At 37.4% G+C, this 19,223-nt stretch overlaps 1 protein-coding gene across 1 annotated transcript in view; it reads left to right on the plus strand.

Moving 5' to 3' along the window:
- The first annotated feature begins 1,028 nt into the window (after window positions 1–1,028).
- col7a1 (collagen, type VII, alpha 1) overlaps window positions 1,029–19,223 on the plus strand; it is a 68,875-nt gene continuing 50,680 nt past the window's right edge. The window contains 32 exon segments of the mRNA XM_056751015.1: window positions 1,029–1,363; window positions 6,020–6,101; window positions 6,832–7,012; window positions 7,108–7,264; window positions 7,481–7,574; window positions 7,890–8,048; window positions 8,192–8,349; window positions 8,814–8,943; window positions 9,028–9,147; window positions 10,323–10,478; window positions 10,585–10,704; window positions 10,925–11,071; window positions 11,508–11,536; window positions 11,538–11,625; window positions 11,822–11,968; window positions 12,218–12,340; window positions 12,449–12,595; window positions 12,923–13,042; window positions 13,129–13,395; window positions 13,505–13,648; window positions 13,872–13,997; window positions 14,282–14,428; window positions 14,733–14,864; window positions 14,944–15,090; window positions 15,191–15,310; window positions 15,734–15,883; window positions 16,779–16,915; window positions 17,112–17,238; window positions 17,487–17,630; window positions 17,746–17,921; window positions 18,136–18,165; window positions 18,289–18,315. Of these exon segments, the coding sequence (XP_056606993.1) occupies window positions 6,029–6,101; window positions 6,832–7,012; window positions 7,108–7,264; window positions 7,481–7,574; window positions 7,890–8,048; window positions 8,192–8,349; window positions 8,814–8,943; window positions 9,028–9,147; window positions 10,323–10,478; window positions 10,585–10,704; window positions 10,925–11,071; window positions 11,508–11,536; window positions 11,538–11,625; window positions 11,822–11,968; window positions 12,218–12,340; window positions 12,449–12,595; window positions 12,923–13,042; window positions 13,129–13,395; window positions 13,505–13,648; window positions 13,872–13,997; window positions 14,282–14,428; window positions 14,733–14,864; window positions 14,944–15,090; window positions 15,191–15,310; window positions 15,734–15,883; window positions 16,779–16,915; window positions 17,112–17,238; window positions 17,487–17,630; window positions 17,746–17,921; window positions 18,136–18,165; window positions 18,289–18,315 (4,023 nt within the window). The 5' untranslated portion in view covers window positions 1,029–1,363; window positions 6,020–6,028.

The following is a 19,223-nucleotide window of genomic DNA, read 5'->3' on the forward strand; positions in this document are numbered from 1 at the left end:
TAGTATAACAGTTTTTCCTTAGTTTTTACTAATGCAATTTTTATTAAACAACTTTGGTAAATGTGATTTATTGAGAGTAGCTACTTGTGTAAACTTGTGGTAAACGACACTTTCACACACACAATCAGGCCGGCGACGACATAGTCGATGCGTGACTTCCGCGATTCACGTTTAGAACCCTTCGGCAGTTTCCGGTTAGAGAGACTTAAAGCAGAGAGAAATGGAAAATTGTGAAAAAAGTTAAATTTAGCAGATGCTGTACATTGCAGCACACAGCAGTGGTATACACAAGTGCTTTTCTACCAAATTTGAAATGATGTTTACATAAATTAACATTTCGTTATAATACTGTAGAACTGTACTTCTATATTTAACCAACGCAGCAACTTTATTTATGCATACATAACATCGTTGGGGCACACGGGTAAATTTCCTTTACGTCATGCAAATGCTCCTCCCCTTATAATTTCCATGTGAACGTATGAACACTATCACAATTAAACATTTCGCTGTCTTAATAATAAATCCAAACAAAAGTTCTTCGGAACATCACATTTTTCCCAAATTACTACAAAACTCCTCCCTCTCGCAATGAGTTGTGGGAAACATCAGTTGTAAGACACTTAATCAATTGCAGTGCTTTTTGCCACACTAGCCCACAGTACTGTATTTCAGATGCAGCAGATCGTTTTGATTCTGTTCCCTCCTTTTTTTCTATCGAAAACTGTAATATTCATCTGTATACATCCCTACCTTTGTACTTGAAATACTAAAGCCGCAATTATTGTATGTGATGGGAATATGCCTTTCTAAATAAAAAGATCATTTCAAAAAAAGAAAACTGTAATATTGTGGGTCCTGGGGAGAATAAAACCTAATTACCAACGTGTGATCTACCTGTGCAGGTACAGGCAAGAGCTGAAAGCGCACGAGCAGAGATGACTCACGATTTGATTGGCTGTAAATTGAGAAGGCGGGCAGCTCGTGCACAGATCTGAAAGACGATCCCGAGAAGAGTGGAGGAAAAAAAGACAGAATGTCTAGGGATGGATTTAGTTAGCTGAAGGCGTCTGAACAAGTCTGGACTACAGAGTTTCACAGAAGCAAACAGCACAACCGGCAGACATGACTTTATTTTTCAGCTCATAGTCAAATGTGAGGATTTTGAAGGCTGGCCTGTTGACACTAGAAGACAGCTGGCAGATGCTGGCGCATCGCTCAAGAGCAGGCATTTTAAATCAAAACTTTCGACTTATTTTCTGGGGAAATTCAGGCTCACTTAAAGGAATCTGTCAGGTCATGCTTCACTAACACTGCGTCCACTGCTGTTGCACCTTGGTCTTCTGGTGACCCGTCCTGAGCTGTAAGTAAGAGTCATGCTTATGTGTCAAATTCGCTCCAGGGACACTAAGCGCCCTGGAAACGCTGTTGTGTAAGTAATAGATCGCTCTGAATTTGTGATAAAATGCTACATGTTTTAGTAAGTGTGCTTCACGTTTATGTACTGTAGAAATGGGAGACACGAGATGCAACATATGCACATATCAGTGTTGGGTATATTCTACAAAATGTAATTGACCTTTAGTAATAGTTGCCGTTATTTATTAAATTACCTAAAAGTTCGACTTAATTGCATTACTAATTCTATAAAGTTGTATTAGCACGATGGACAACAAAATAACTTAAATCATAACATTTTTAAATTTTCTTTGTTGATTAGCCAATTAACCATATTCATAAAAATAATCTTAATATAAAACATGTAAACACATAATATAAACTTCCTTAACAGAAGACATAACTTTACTCAAAAGCAACTATTGACACAAAAAGCTACAATGAAGCTAAATGTTTAGATATTTTAGGATCAGAAAAAAGAGGAATAAGAAGGTCTCAATATCAAGGAATGAGGTGAAAGTAATGGAAGAGCACACCTTATAGAGAGAAGTAAACCTAACTGTACAGACAATTCAGATGTGAATTATTTTCTGATGAAGAAGACTAAAGTGGTGCTGATAATGCAATTAAAACAAAAAGATATATGTGGTGTAAAAGACCTTTAAAGCAGTCAATATAAATAAAAATGTTAAGCGTATTGTCAACACCCATAGAATATGTGCATTTACAAGAATTTAGAATTTGGACACAGTGTCAGGTCATTGCCAGAATGAGTGGGCTGTGTGTTTAAGGTATTTCAAAATGTATTTTGTGTGGTTTGTGTGTTCTCATTTTTCCACATGCAGAATGACATTTTCAAAACTCCAAAGGGAAAGGGGGCGGATCATGACCTTATCTGAACTGTCTGATTTGCCACCTGTGTATCATTCACTCAGATGAAGGGCCAGAGCGTCTATAGGTTATTTTGGACACTTGCAAGACTGAAGGGCTGTTCTGTGACTGTTAGTGTGTGGGGTTGTTTTATAGTATGAGAGAGTAGGCATGTTATTATTGAGAACAGCTTGAATGCTCAATTGTTTTTTAAGATGCAGCCAAGACTTGAACTTAGAAGAATAATTATAAATCAGACTCTATTGCAGTCACCCATATTGCAGTATCCAGAAGACAGCATTTGGTTGCATAGAATTCTTTATCACATGTGTCGGATCTATTTTTGAGGAGGATAAAAAATAACATCTGTGCAACATCTTCTCTACCTCATCAATAGAGTATTAGAATGTGATGATAATATGCAGTTGTATACATTTTGGATGGTTAAAAATGTGGATTTGTTGAGATTCCTTTTGTCAGAGGTTCATTTGTTGGATGTCACGTCTTTAAAAAAAAATATTGTGGGACACACAGAATGTTGATATTACTTTCAACTTTTCTGTGCTGATTATGCAGACTTTTTGTGAAAGAGATTCAAATGTGTCAAAGTTTTAATCTTATTGAGGTGAAATATTTGCTAACCTTAATTTCTAAAATGTGATTGATGTAGTCTCGGTTGACATGGATGTTCATTTATAGAATTTTACATATAGATTTTTAAAATGATGGGGTAATCTGACTACTCTGATAATAATAATGGATAAATCTGATGTGAATTCTGATGATTCTATGGAGACTCATTATTTCATTGCTCACCTATTGTCTTATTAATCATGTAGATACTTTGTCTCAATTACTTGCTCCAACAAATATTTTGTCTGTCTGTTTGCTTGTCAGTTGGTCTGCTTAGTTTGCATGTGTTAGTTTAATTCTCTCTGACATGTAGCCCTATTCATTTATTTTGGCCACTCTGTTTTTCCTGTGTGGGGAGTATAACAAAAAAGTTGGCATTGTGACCAAGTAGACAGCTTGTCTAATACTCGATTTTTGTGTTCTTGAAGTGTGACCTCTCAGTTAGTCTAGTTTCAAATTGTATCTAATTATTTACGGGAGGAATGTTTCATATTTCATTCCTGTCCCTGGAGGCGCATCATCTTTTGACCATGAGCATTTCCTTGTTTTATTACTCTGTTTGAAATATGAACACTTCAGGCTCAGAAATGCACAAGAGTCATCAATTTGTTTGGAGAAATTTAACCTTTTTAACACAATAAAAATTGTCCATTATAAAGCTGTGAAAATCATTGTGCTGCTGATAAATCAATGTAACATTATTGTTATTTTTTTATTTACAAACATATTATTTCTTTTTATTGAAACACATTCAGCAAACTTACAGTTTTAGTTTACACTCAAAAGTACTGTACTGTGTTTTTAGTGTAGCTATTGCAGATTTTCCCCAAATTGTTGATGCTGTTGTGTTTCTCCTAGCATCCACTTTACACAGCTCAAGAATGTGGCTGTAAATTCTTTTATATAAAGCCATATAACAAATAGCCTTTTTATTGTTAAATTAAAGTTGTGACTGTTTTTGTAGTTTGGTTCACATACAGTACAAAAACTCCACTTATTTATGTTGTATTGAACAAATGTTGCAGTGAATGAAGGCAGTCTCCGTAGCTGTGCTCTCTTGACCCCAGGTGTGCTATGACACACCTGAATGAATTCTGGTAAAGCACAGGTATGAGAGAGAGAGTGACGGAATGTGCAGACTGCAGAGGTATAGAGGGGAGGGAAGGAGATGCTGCTGCAGATATTTTACATGCCTTTGAGGTTGCTTGTAACTGCTTATAAACCACATAATGACTGTGTCCTTATTAATATAGATAGCAACGAGTCAAAAGAGGGCTGTTTGAAATGGGAAAAAAGCGTTTAAATATAGAGCATTAAATGGCAGTAAAGGAGGGGAGAATAATTAAATTCTGAAGTGTGCGACCAAGGGAAAAGGCCACGCGAGCATCAGCTTTTGTATAAAGGTATACTTGTTCCTGACCTGTGGATTAATGTATTTAATAAGACCTGAGCAAATTGTTTTCTGAAACATAAGTTAGCGTCAAAATCATGTTTATGTTTCGTAGATTTTACATGTTATGTAATAATGGTGGCACAATAATAAGGGAAACTTTTGATTGAGTGATTTCATTTAATTAAAGTAAGGAGGAGTGAGTGTGTGTGCCCTGCGATGGGTTGGCACTCCATCCAGGGTGTATCCTGCCTTGATGCCCGATGACTCCTGAGATAGGCGCAGGCTCCCCGTGACCCGAGGTAGTTCGGATAAGCGGTAGAAAATGGATGGATGGATGGAAAGTAAGGAGATCAGACATCAGTTGTGGGTTTATGATGGAGGTTTAATAGTTTGTGGCAGGTGTTTATTCCTGTTTGTGTTTGCTTCCATGTGTTGCGCACATGCCTTTTGGGATGAATTAGGACTGTGAGAGTCTGGTTATTTTTAAAGTGGTTTACAATATTTATGCAGTGGCTTTTTGAGGCCTAAAATATCTGACTAAATTTAACAGCCAACTAAAAGTCTTTGCCACGATAAAGGAGCTAAAACAAGACAGGAAGTCAGAAAAACATAAAGTTGAGCTGAATAAATTCTGTGTTAAAATAAATCTTTCTCCAACATAACATTGAGCTCATTGCACTTTTCACAAAAAAAAGCTCTGTACTTGTTTTATGAGTAAGGCCCAGAGAGATGTTCTCCTCCACAAGACTGTAAGACACCGGTAAAATAAACCAATACACACAATTATCCAGTTGTGTTTCTCTGACTCAGGACTTTGAAGGTTTAATAATGCACATATGGAGGTTTTACTTGTCTGTCAATGTCTGCAAGTTTTTAACTTTGTGTCAGGTTATTGTTGAGTGCAAACCATCGTGACTCTAAATATGAACCACCATTTCCTCCTTGTTTAAATCAAAAACAGACCCTTCTGCTGGTCATTTATTTTATGCCATCTTTGAAGACACATAGTGACAATTGGTCCATGGTTTGTGTTCCCACTTCCTGCTTTATATGCTGCTGACAATAGAAAGAAGCATCACACAATATCAAGTATTTCCCTTAAAACATGTTTCTGAAAAAATATTACAGTTCATGCATCGTAACTTTTCTGTCAGACCATATTTGAATGCGCGTAATGAAGACAAACACAAACAACAGAACCTTTCTAGTTTATAGTATTGCATGAAGAAGGACTTTTTGGTTGTATTACCAGACAGTGCTAGCAGTTACTTGAGTTTATAAGCATGTGCATGTTTTAATTCAGTTTTTCTATTCTGAATCAAACAATAACATTAATATGAGCTTTAGCAGTCTCTAAACAGAATAGCGGTATCAGTTTTGTACTATATAGGCTTAATGGTGCTGTTAGAAAGGAACTTTTCTTTGTGTTGCTGCAAAGTTAGCATTGTGAAACTGCTTTTGAACTTAAACCAGCTCACCTTTTTTATTTGTCTGGTAAAAGCTTACAAGTCCCACCTTGCTTATTTTATTTTCTCTTCTTTATACTTTTGCCAGATGTTCATGGTGAATGAGCATTCGCATTACGGGAGGAACATTATGTGAGATTGCTACTTAAGCTGTATGAATGCAGATGAAAACAGAACAGGCTGCAAACTGAATTAATTTTAGGTTTCATGTTGTTCTCTTTTCTCTGTGTGCATGTGTCTGCGTGTGTGTCATGTGTAGGATTTGAAAATGGGGTGGTTGAAGCAATGGAATCTGATGGCTGCTGTTTTGCTGTGTCTCCCCTCATTGTCTACAGCTCAAGGTAAAACTTTACATGACATCACCCAATGAGTGCCAAAAGATTGTGCACAGAAAATATCATTTATTTAGTTTCCATAATCCAAGTTAACTTATATATACTTAACGTATAATAACCATTTACCATATTTAAACTAGTTGCTTTTCGTCTTGCTATGAACTTATAAAGTTGATAAAGTCACAGAATACAGTATGAATTATACAGTAAAATCCATGTTCTATTAAATGTAGCAAATGGATCAAATGAAACTGCCTGTTAATTAGTTTGCTAGAGGAAGTAAAGCAGCCTGTGAGTCACTCAGTGTATCGGATGACTCTTAGCTCTTTCAGGGAGAGATGATGCGCCAGCCGCTAAATAAATGAGCACAGATGCTTTGTTGACATGAAATGGCTTTGAAGACTATGTGGTGAGATGTCACTTCCTGTGTCCCCTAATGCAGCCTGGAATACCTGAATAGAATAAGCCACAGATGTTAACGCTTATGGCAAAATTCATTACTGTTATCCTACTGTGACACAAAAGGTATTTGGACCACAACAGGCTTAGAGGATAAATTGAACCAGTATTGGCAACAGGGAAATGCTTTGTGTTGTTTGAATGTAAGCTCACATATCCGGACCTAATTGACCTTTACAACAAACATTTATACATCCCTGTTACAGAACATAATGGAGAATCTGTGTATATACTGTATATATCAGTGGTTGTGTATCAACTTGTTTTCTGTTTACAGGCCAGTGCGATATTGTTGGTGCAGCAGATATTGTGTTCCTGGTGGATGGATCATCCAGTATTGGCCGGACCAATTTTATCTTGGTTAAGAATTTCATGGCAGGGATTGTCAGACCCTTTGCCAGGGCGGTGGGTTCTGATGGCATCCGCTTCGGAGCCATACAGTACAGTGATACTGCCCGGTCTGTAGTACTACGTGTATAAATTAAAAGGTTTATTAAATTCATTATTAACTAGAGACATGTATCATTAATGGTCTTTTTTTTATCACAATCAGGGTGGAGTTTACATTCACTGCATACCTGAATGGCACTGAGCTTATAACTGCTGTAGAGAATATCAATTATAAAGGTGGAAACACCCGCACTGGTGCTGGCCTCAAATACATTGCAGACAACTTCTTCAACACTGCCTCAATCAGAGATGTACCCAAGGTGAGCTGGCTAGTTTTTGTGTTAATTTTTATTTGTTTGTTTGATGTGTTAAACTTTGAACCTGTGCTACTCATTTTAAATTCCGCTATATGTCATTCCAATCATATGCGATGTAATAATACGTATTACAGTTTATGGTCAGATGTTTTTCTGCAATGATTTAAGGGTATAACCTAGTGACAACAATACTGACTCTCCAAGTGATCTTTCTTTCAGATAACTATACTTATTACTGATGGTAAATCTCAGGACAATGTACTGGAACCTGCTCAAAAACTACGTAGTTTAGGAGTCAAGATATTTGCAGTAGGTAAGAACTGGTTAGGTAACAGGTAACGTAACTGTGTTTTTTGCATGTTTCTTTATTAGAGAAAAGCTTTATAACATCCATTTAATTACAGACTGTTGATTAAATGTGAGTATGTATTTGCTAAAGAAATATATAACAAAAAACTGGAATCATTTGAAGTTAACGCTTTCAAATGAATGATCCGCACTCAAACAGCTGTTGCTGTTCCATTGATCTGTGCACCCAAAACCCTGCTTGAGCACTGTTAATTTAACCTTTTTTTGATCATTTTAAGTTATTTTTGTTTTTCTCTCTCCTGGCATTTGTTTGTCTCAGGTATAAAGAGTGCAGATGCAAATGAGCTGAAACTTATTGCTTCTCCTCCTCAAAGTGAGTTCACCTCCCAGATTGGAAACTTTAAAGCTCTCAGCTCTTTGCTGCCCTTAGTGTCTCCACGGGTCTGTACAACGAGTGGAGGCTCTTACTCAAATGATGGTAGGTCTAAGACAGACACACACTCACAGACATAATACAATAATATTTATTTAGAATTTTGTTACATTTTTAATGCAACATATTTAATCTTGCTAAGTATTTTCAACAACCCTGCTGAATACACATTGGTATTTCTTTTTCAGAATCCTACAGTGGTCCATCAGACTTGCAGATTTTTGGTGAGACCACTGATTCATTGAGATTCCGATGGTCACCTGCAGGAGGGAGTGTAAGTGGCTATCTGGTTCAATACAGACCCCTTTCTGGCCTGAGTCAGCCAATCAAAGCAGAGCTCCGACAGGTGAGAAAAATGTTTGTAAATAACGGTTTGTCAATTTTTCACATTATATTTTAACTTTTCACTTGTTCTGAGGTACTTGTTGGTGTCTTGGAGGCAAGACACAGGTTTACTGTGTGTGTTTTTGCCTGTTTTGCTTTAACACAATAAAGCCTTTTCTGAAGTATCATTCTATGATTCCTCTCATTTTAAGCTCAACTGCATGGTTAAGACAGTCACTGTCTGACAACAAGAAGACTTTATATGTGCTTCCGTTAACTGTAAATGTTGCAAGAAGGTATAATGAAGATTTCAGATAAAAGTGGTTTTCACATTTAAACATTTTAGTGAATCCAGGGAGTTGGTTCTTTTAAACTTCTCCTCAAACCATTTTCCTTTACTACAAAGAACACAAAAGGGTTTAAGATATACTGAAGATGTACTGTTTCTACATAAGTTTTGCCTTGTGTTTGTATTTTGACTTGAAGGAAACAATAGGAAGCAGCCAGCTCAGCTATATTGCACGAGAGCTGCGTTCAGGCACAGAATACCAGATCACCGTTATTGCTCAGTACCCCAACAGCCTGGGAGAGCCGGTGTCTGCCAAGGCCCGAACAAGTGAGAACTGCACACACTTGAAATTTTGTGTCAAGAGCCGTTTTTAGCCCAACTCCTTACTCAATCACATCTACCCTTTACTAGAGCCACTCCCGGGTGTGACTGCCCTACGACTGGGCCAAGCCAGCTATTTTACTCTCGCATTGGCCTGGGATCCCCCAGCCGACCCAGTTCAGGGCTACAGAATTACATATCGACCTACAGGTGATATAGACACACATGCATACACACTCTCATTAACCATATTACATAACTCTGTAATGCTTTAATTCTTTAAAAGTAAATAGTAAATGCTTGTTATGTGAATAAGGGCAAGAGATTACGGAGGAAGAATATGGAAGATTAAATTGTAGTGCAAATTATTTTCAGAAATACAAATACTTTTTCAGAAAGGCAGAAAAGTACAACTGGAGCGACAACAAAGTAATTTAGAGTAAATTTGTATATTTTCTAAAGAAAATCAAAGTGTTTCCTGCACTTACTGTCACAAAATGTAGAATTAGTTACAAAGCATAGTTTAATGCATAGGGTTAATGGTTTGCCCTATTTCCTAAGTATCAATAATAGTCAAAGCAACTAAGCTTGCCATAGCAATCAACACTAACAACATACATAAAAGGGATGTGTTCATTTTTTTGAACATCGTTTTGTTTTGTGTTATTTATTTATCATATCATGTGTTACTTTCAACATACATCGTGTTGATTTAAAACACACGTTGTGTTGAAAGTAACAAAAAAAGTGTTGTCCAAAGAAATAACACAGAGATGTGACAACAATAATGTGTTGTCCTTTAGTAAACACAAAATGTGTTATTTTAACACAACTTGTTGTTGTTGTAATGATTTTAGGTGTCGGCAGGGTTGAATTTAGAGGCGGGACAGGTTTTTTTAATTTCCCCAAGGCATTGTGTCTGTTTTTAAAGACTTGGAAGTTTGAGTTGTTGACTGCTATTCAGGTATGAGCTGGCAGAGCACAGTTCTGTCAAATGAGGCGTGGCACTATTTAATCATGTCAGCTTTTAACGCTAGACAAAAATGTTGCCTGCAAATTATTGGATGCTAAATCTGCTATTTGATTCTTTTATACTTTCTCATGATCTGATTCATATACTGTTTTTGTGATGTGGGTTCCTATGACAGCCACGTGGTTTTGTGTCTAGGAAAGGGTTCGACAATAAACAAGCCACACTGAATCATATGAAGATTTTAATGCTTTTTATAAGAAGTTTTGATTGCTCCTCTGATTAGAAAAAAAGTAACCACGAGCCATTTGAGTGCATATCAATAAATATTAATAATGTTTGTGTGTTTGTATCATCCTTTCTTGAGTGTGACATAAATCAATGCGTGAGTGTGGCCTTATTGTTTGGTAAACAGGTCAGCCAGCTGCACAGCTGGTGGAACAGTCTGTGGGGGCGGAGTCAAGTTCTCTGACTTTGCGCGATCTTAAAGCAGACACGGAATATGTCATCAGTTTGTACCCCCTGTTTCCCAGAAACAGTGTTTCACCAGCTACACTGACTGCCCGCACATGTACGTTTTCTTATTCAAAATAACACAATACAAAGACATGCTACAACATTGCATATTACATATATATAAATGATACATAAAACTCTTTGTATGTGTGGTTTTGCAGTACGTTTAGAAGGTGTTCAGCAGCTCTCGGTTCAGACAATCACCAACAACAGCGTTCGAGTCCGCTGGACGGGAGTAGCAGGGGCCAGAGGATATAGAGTCGTCTGGGGGCCTTTTACAGGTCAACATCGACTCTTGAGATCATCGTTTCATATTCCCTTACTTGCTTTTTGTTTCAATAGTTTCACCATCTCTCCAAGAGTCCCAGAGCCGCAAAAAATAAGGATGTTTATTTAACACAAACACCTACACAAAGTGTTTAACATTTGGCCCTCTTTCATTCATTGCTTATTTAAATAATTGATCAGAAGCTGTCCACACATTCTGCATTTCTCTTTCAGGAAGTGATGTGGAGACCGTAGAGCTGAGAGATGATAGTGAATTCACTCTGGTCAATCTACAGCCAGACACAGAATACATTGTAACAGTCATCGCCTTATACAATGGAGAAGTTGAAGGACCTCCGGCCACTGCTCCCTTTAAAATTGGTACACAAACATACAGAGACAAGTTGAAACATTCACAGTTTATGCTATTAAAGTGTTTTTTACATTGTTAAGTAAGTGTGCAACCATTTATGTAAAAAGTTGTGTGTTTCATAGAAGCATACAGATGGCCTTGAGTTAAAAAAGAAAATGAAGGTCATTTTTTGTCTGTTTCACTCATGCTTAACAACAGACAGTTAGGTGGTTGTTTTTCATTTTGCTATTGACTCACTGTCTGTGAGTTTTTTTTAAAATATGAATCACACAGGGCAACAGGTGATATGTGAAGTCTCTGTATATGCAAGTACATGTTAAAGAGAAAAAATGCCTAGGAGGGAGTAACCTTTATAAATGTAACCAAGAACTCAAACACATATAGGCGAATTATATGATATTGGAGAAAGAAATCTGAATGGGTGTTAATGTATCTGGTTTTCAGAAGGCTCAGAGGAACAGGTTCTGAGAGCTGACGACTTCTGGACCCACAAGCATCAGATTGAACTGGAATTTCATACAGGCCGCTAGAGGTTACCGGTTGGAATGGAAAGCTGGGGAGAGTAAGAAACTCATCTGCTGCATACACTTACAAAAAACATTTATGCTAATTGTGTAAATTTATGTGACAGCATTAGGATTAATTCATTTGGCCCTGTCATACACAGAGAATCTTGCAAAACATAATTTAGGGTAGATTTGTTTTCTGGTTAAAATACCCGTTTTTTGATCTATTGACGTTTGATTGGCTGACCATAGGGGCCAGAGTTCAGCAGCAGGATTTTCCACAAGGCACCACCAGTTATGAGCTCAGAAATCTACAACCGAGCACAGAGTACATCATAACTCTATTCACACTCTATGATGGGCGAGAGGAGGCCACCTTCTTTTCTACTAAACCTACAGGTCAGAGTATTCATCAGTAGTCTGAAATCAATAGTACAGTAGCAGGTAAACTACTTTGGGATACCTCTCTTAATACACTCTTTGCATTGTTTTGATTAGGTGTCTTAAGTGAATAAACTCAGATTTTGTTTTTACAGTATTGTGTGACAGTTTGATGCTTATTTAACCTCATTCTCTTGATCGCATGCTTTTGTTTGTGTGAATGACCACGAGTGTTTGTTTTGAACTTTGTTGGGTTGTGTTAAGTAGAGCAGTCAGTCGGTCGTGTCACAAACCTAAGGGTGGTGGAGACATTAGGAAATATTGTGCGCTTGGGATGGACGGGGGTCTCTGGAGCAACACAATATGACATTGTCATACTAAATACACAATGTGAGAAAACTCTTCCTATTAACATTGCAGCTGTTACTTTAGTTACCGTTTAACCATGTAGCCTCTTGTAGCTGTGATAACTGTATGAGACTGTTTCTATTTTTACAGCTAATAAAGAAGTGAACAGAAAAGTTTCTGGAAATCAGACTACAGTGGACCTCCAGGACCTTGAAGATGGTGTGCGATACACTGTCAGTGTGACTGCACTAGTCGGTTTCACTAAAGGAGATCCGGCGACTGTGTATATCATAGCAGGTGTGTGAACATACTTGTCTTTTCCTGATGTTCCAGTGAGACTGTGTTTATCACTATGATATTACAGTATGTGTACTGCTGATATAAAGAATTAGGCAGTTGTCAGAAAGTCATGGCTCCCAGCAGAATATAATATAGTAATTTGTAAATACAGTCAGGGGGTCATGACATTAGGGATCGAATTTCCTTTGGTCTTTTCATAAATATTGATGTCAATGAAAGTGTTAAACAGAAGACATTTTGACGATGCTTTGGATGTAGTTATGGATGTATAGTACGTTTATTCAGCTGGTATGAAATTAATTTTGCTAACTCAATGTTTAACAGAAAAACCACTGAGAGTGACCAACTTGCGTGTGGTCAGCAGCAACAGCCGACGAGTCAGGATTTCATGGAATGGTGTTTCCGGGGCAACAGGTTACCGGGTTACTTGGAGACAAAGCAACAGTAGGTGGAGCCTATGACTTATAAAAAAAATTGTATTTGCATTTGTTTAAATCAATCAGCTTTCCCTGCTTTTGTCTCTCTCTCAGGTGCAGAGCAGTTTCGTGTGCTAGGTGGCGATTTCACTTCATACACTATCGACGGACTGCAGCCTGATGACTCCGTTATTGTGGGCGTTTCCCCAGTGATTGACGGGAGGGTTGGAGAAGCGGTCACTGTAACTGCTAGAACTAGCGGCTCTATCGGAACGGTTACAGGGCTCAGAGTCATAGAATACTCATCCTCTAGAATACTTCTATCTTGGGCTCCTGTGAATAGAGTAACAGGCTACAAAATCACTTGGCGGCAAAGTGGCGGTACAGGCAACATTATTACATTATTACATTAAATGTTATTTAATGCTTAGATGCTGTTTAGCAACAGATCTAATGTGTTGAACACATTTTATTTCTTTTTGCATTGTAGGAGTGGAAGACTTTGAGACTGTAGCTGCTGATGTCACTTCCTATGCCATTGATAGACTCCAGGAAGGTGCAACCTACCAAGTTTCCGTCTCAGGCCTTGTGAACTCACGAGAGGGACCTGCTGCCACTGTGACCGCTAGAACAGGTAGAACAGCACATCTGATGACTTCTGAGCATTTATTACTTTAATTTGTTGGAACCAGACTGGTTCTCATTTAGAACTAATTTCATATTCAAACAAATAATGGCACTAGAGGATTTTCATAGTTTTCAGATCCTTTTTTGTTTTAAAATTCTAAAAATTGCTTTGCATAGTTAGATGTTGTCTTTGTATTTTGAAATACCCGACTGTGTATTCTGTCTTTCAGATCAGACCACTATTGCAAGTGTCACCAATTTACAGGTGCTGGAGGCCCAGGGCGAGGTCATCCGAGTCAGCTGGGTTGGAGTTCAGAATGCATCATCATACAGAATACTCTGGAAGAGGACTGATGGTGAACACAGAAAGAAAAATTCACATAGTTTTCCTCACACATTTTTGTCTTCCTGTACAGCAGAAATCCACCTTCCAAGTCAAATTTCAACTGAAAACATTTATTTGACAATAAATTCTTCTAAGGCTAAGCATCTATGTTAAAATTGAAACAAACTTGATACTTTACTGAGAACTTTATTATATCTATAAATTAAATTCTGTGTTATCATTATAAAATTGTGTGTTGTTAGCCTGAAATCACAGTACAAGCGTTGACTGCTGCATTGGTACATGTGATGAAAGGTGGAGAGGAGAGAAGTCAGCTGGTCGGTGGCAATGTGACATCAGTGGATCTGAGGCAGTTAGATGAGGGCGTGCAGTATGAGGTGAAGGTTCTGGCTGTAGTCCGTAACAGAGAGGGCCCACCTGTGTCCGTCAGAATTACCACAGGTGAGTGCTATCTCAGCTTTGCATCTAAAATATAAAACAATGATTATGTAAACTAATTGATGTATTTTACAATGGAAGAGTATGCGAGATGAAATAATGTGTAAGTATAAGCCAGTTTTCTTAGACAAACAAGCAATTGTAATTTTCACGTTCTCACACTTTTTATGCTGCACAGTGTCGATTTTAAATGATGTGACACAAAGGTCCATACGTTATAGTAAATATTACTTTTAATAGGAAGTATAGTTTAAGTTGTATTTCGATCATTACTTTATATACTGTACATGTCAATATATTGTACCAGGGGGAGTGTTGCCACAGAATATAGTAGTAGAGGGACTACGTGTGTTGGATTCAACCCCTGGGGGGCTGCGAATAACCTGGAGACCAGTGAGGGGAGCCAACGCATATCGAATCTATTGGAGATCTTCACAAGGTGCTTACACGGGCACACACACACACACATACAGGCAAAAGAAATTCACATTTAAATGTTATCATTATGCTTTTCATAGGCGAGACAGAATCAAGTCGTCTCATTAGTGGTGATGCAACCTCATATACCTTGGATGGACTTCAACCTGGTCTGTCCTACATCATAAGATTGTCTGCTTTGTTGGAAGGTGGCGAATCTAAAGCTACCACCATCCAAGCATCCACTGGTACGTACTTAATCTCAATTCAGGCATCACATGTCTGCTTCTTTTCCTTTAGCTTTCTCCATCTCTCAATCATGATTACTCCCAAATCTCACTCTTTTAGATCCCTTGCCACCCGTGTCAGGTTTGAGTGTGACGGACAGCACTGAGAATTCTGTGCTTTTGGGCTGGTCACCTGTAACGGGAGCCACAGGCTATATTTTACGCTGGAGAGAGGAGCGAGGTGAGATTACAGTCCGAAATCACAATTAACGGACAGTGTAAGAGGAAACTGCGAATATAAAGAAAATGGTTTCAGACAGACTTCTCAGGAACTAAAATGTAATGTCTAATGTCAATTGAAGAAAATTAAGTAAACTTAAGTTTGAAATTGGTTATAGCGCAAATTGTCAAATTATCATTGTTCATGTTTTAGAGCCCCTAACTTCTGTTTATCGTTTTTCATGCTCTGTCTTTGCAATCAAGTTTATTGAGCTCCTTTTTGCTTGTACAGGATGTTGTGTTACCAACAAAGCACCAACAGTATATAAATAAAATAACAATGCAGACTGAATAAACATGATATTATTAATAATGCAGCGAAAAACATTTACATTTTGTTTATCTGAACAATGTATGGTGCTTCATAAAAAATTCCCTCCTCCAGACACAGGACCTGATCAATCTGAGACACGGATTGGAACAGGCACATCTTATCGTGTGACCGGTCTGCGTTTGGGCCGCCGGTACCGCTTCACTATCCAGCCCACCTTCCAGAACCAGATTGGACCTGAGAGCAGTATTGAAGAGCGCACAGGTTACACAACTTTCTCCTTGCAGCAAATTACTCACAATCACAGCAATTGCTTGCTAAATATTATACTTGTAGTCATGTCGTATGTTTAGATTACTTCATTACTACGTATATTACAGTATTTATAGGCCTGTCACGTGACACTTAATTTAATTTTTTTAAGTTATTCTGAAATATCCAAAATCCATTGCAAACTGCAATTTCTGCACAATTTCTAATACATTTTTTAACATGTACATTTCTGAAGAAATTTCTTTGTGTGACTAAATGTATAACGATGGCTCTCCTGTTTTTACCATGTGGTTGATATCCTTATGACAACATCATGTTGACCCTGGGACAACATTTAAATCAACCAATCAGAATTCAGAAATAAGTTTACAGTTTATTTTAAATTTAATCTTGCAACCAGGATTAGGTGCTTCTAGACCATTGTTTTTCACTTATCATTTCCCTCTGATCCATTTAGGGGTATGTTATGCTTAGGGTTTGGTGTGGGTTTAGGTTTTATTTATACAAATGTTGTCCATAGTTCTACAAAATATGTTGTCCTGAGGACATCAAACACTTGGCAAAATCAGGGCGAGCTTATAATGATATCTAGTTACTATAATTGTCTTGAGAAAGTTTGACTTTTACAAAATTTCACAACTTGACCTTTTCATAATAAATAATGTTTTGTTCAGATCAAATGGAGTAAACCTAAGAAACTGTTTATTTAAAAACAAGTTATTCAAAGTGACTTTGACAAATGTATTTGATTAAATGTATTTTCATTAATATGCTTGATCAAATAGTACACATGTGCATTCAAAGCCCTTTCTTTACTCCATGATGACATTATAGAGTCTGACATCCATATTTGACATTTACTCACATACATTTTATTGCTGTGTAGTGTGTGTTGGAGGGCGTTTGGACGTGGTCTTTCTTGTCCCGGCAACTCGCAATCGCTCTGGTCTGGCTGAATCTGTTTTGTCAATGCTTGCCAGTGCTGCTGGATCATTCACCCTCATTGGTCCTGGAGACTCCCAGGTAAGTTTCTTCAACATCATCAACATCATCTTCCCTTGGTACCTGTAGATGCAGATGTTTCTTTAGGGTATGTTCAGATTTTTTATTTGAATCAGTTGTTCTTGATGTTTGTTTATTCTTTGAGAGTTCCTTACAGTGTGAATGAGGAATTGAGGAGGTGAGAGAGGAAACATATTGTAATACATATTTTGTCCAGGTGGGGGTGGTGGTGTACGGTGAAGATGCAAAAGCAGGCTTCCTCCTCAATCAGCATAGCAACACCGTCGCCCTTGTGGAAGAGATTCTGTCCATCCCATTCAACAACAGACCAGGAAATAATATAGGTCATTTTGTGCCACCTTTGTATCATACATGGGTTTATTTTCACTAAAAATCAAATGGAACTTTTTAATTTCAATTTATGTTCTATAAATATACTATAAATAATTTTTTTCATTGTAAGAATTTGTTTTGTAAAAGAGGTCTAAATAAAAAGACTTGTTAATTGCTTTATAAGATTTAATTATGGAGTTTTCAATGAAACATTGTCTGTGAATGCATACCCTGACACTTAAGGTTGTTTTGCTTATAGGCCGAGCAATGACGTTTGCTCGTCAGTTTCTGCTGAGCGAGCCGGCAGGTCGGAGGTTTAGCGTTCCCGGGGTGGTCGTCATTGTCACTGATGAGAAGTCGACAGATGATCTGAGCCAGCCTTCTGCTGCTATTAGAGCCGATGGTGAGCCATAAAATACAAACCTTACCATACACACATGCAGTCAACCAGTACAGCTGCTCTGTCCCATGTGCATATTGGTACAGTATGCTAGCAATGCAATATCGCTGTCCCTCAGGTGTGACAGTGTTGGCGGTAGGAATTGGACGTGCGGACCCTGGAGAGCTGCGTTTTGCAGTGACTGATGGCAGCACTCAAAATCTGCTCTATGCGCAGGACTCAAATCAGCTCTACAGTTTCCAACCCGACCTGGCAGACCTCCTCTGTGGCCTTGCACGAGGCACCGGTGTCACGGTTAGATCAAATCACCTGTCTAACTGTCATAAATGTCATAACGTAATTCTTTTTTTATAATGTTGCTTGCTTGGCCACTCAAGCTTATGAGCATAGTTTTCTATAGCTAGTTTTGATAGTTTTACAAATCAGATGTTTAAAAGTGCATTTTATTGTTGATTAATTAAAAACCTTGATATAGTTAAGAATGACTGTAATTGTCTGTCTTTTTTAGAATGGGCCTTGTACTGTAGAGTGTCCCAGTGTAAGTATATGGAACAGACACACATAAGCAGATACAAATAAATTACACAGACAGACATTTGTGTGCCTCATTTGTGTTTACATTTGTACCAGAGAGTTTGTTTGACCTTTATCTTTGATGCAGGGGCCTAAAGGAGAACCTGGACGAAAGGTAAAAAAATATATAATTTGCCCAAAATGCAAGGGTTTCGTTTTCCATAGCAATTAACACATGCAAAGCTGTCCGCTTGTTAAGGGTTACGTCACTTTTCACTGCTTCCGGGTCTAAACGCTCAATCAGATGCCAAAGGCAACCAACAAACGATACTTATATATACTGCTGAAAAACTACTGAAAATTATGACCCTTTTACTCACACCAAAATACCAGATAGCCAAAGAGCAATTCATTTTGTATAAATCATTAAAGTAAAACCGTCATTATGGAATTAAACTGTATCTATTTTATATTATATATATATATATATATAATATTATATTGTTTATGTATAATACTTTCCAACATTTTTGTCAAAATTGTTATCACATATTGTTATTCTGTTTACATATGTAATGTTTTTCTTTTTGTTTTGTACATTTTGGGACTTTTTTAAAGAGCAAAAAATGTTCTTTATACAAACTGAAATTGAATGCAAAAACTTTGAAGCTCAGTATCTCAACTGCTCAGAATACACATAGAACTTGATAATTCCAAGCTGGCGATAAATTGGTTTTGAGGACACTCTGACTGTAGTGTACAAGATGAGTTTATAAAAGCTTAGCTTGAATATGTGATATAAATAAAAAGTGCCCAAAAATAGCTTTTAAGATAGTAGTCTTACTTGCAATAAATGAAGACTTGGATCTGGAAATGATATTCCTTACTTCACAAATTAACAAGCGGGAAAGTGATTTTGTGACTGAAAATAAAATTCCAAAAGTAAAAAAACATTAATTTTATTAAAATTTGTTTAAAAAAGTTTTATACACTTGTGGTAAACATACATTTTTTAGTTGCTGTGACCAATTGTATATTATCATATATGTCAGCTGAGTTGTCATTAAATTCAGTCGAGTTATG

Source organism: Triplophysa dalaica, chromosome 6 (assembly GCF_015846415.1).
Source record: "Triplophysa dalaica isolate WHDGS20190420 chromosome 6, ASM1584641v1, whole genome shotgun sequence".
Classification (NCBI taxonomy): domain Eukaryota; kingdom Metazoa; phylum Chordata; class Actinopteri; order Cypriniformes; family Nemacheilidae; genus Triplophysa; species Triplophysa dalaica.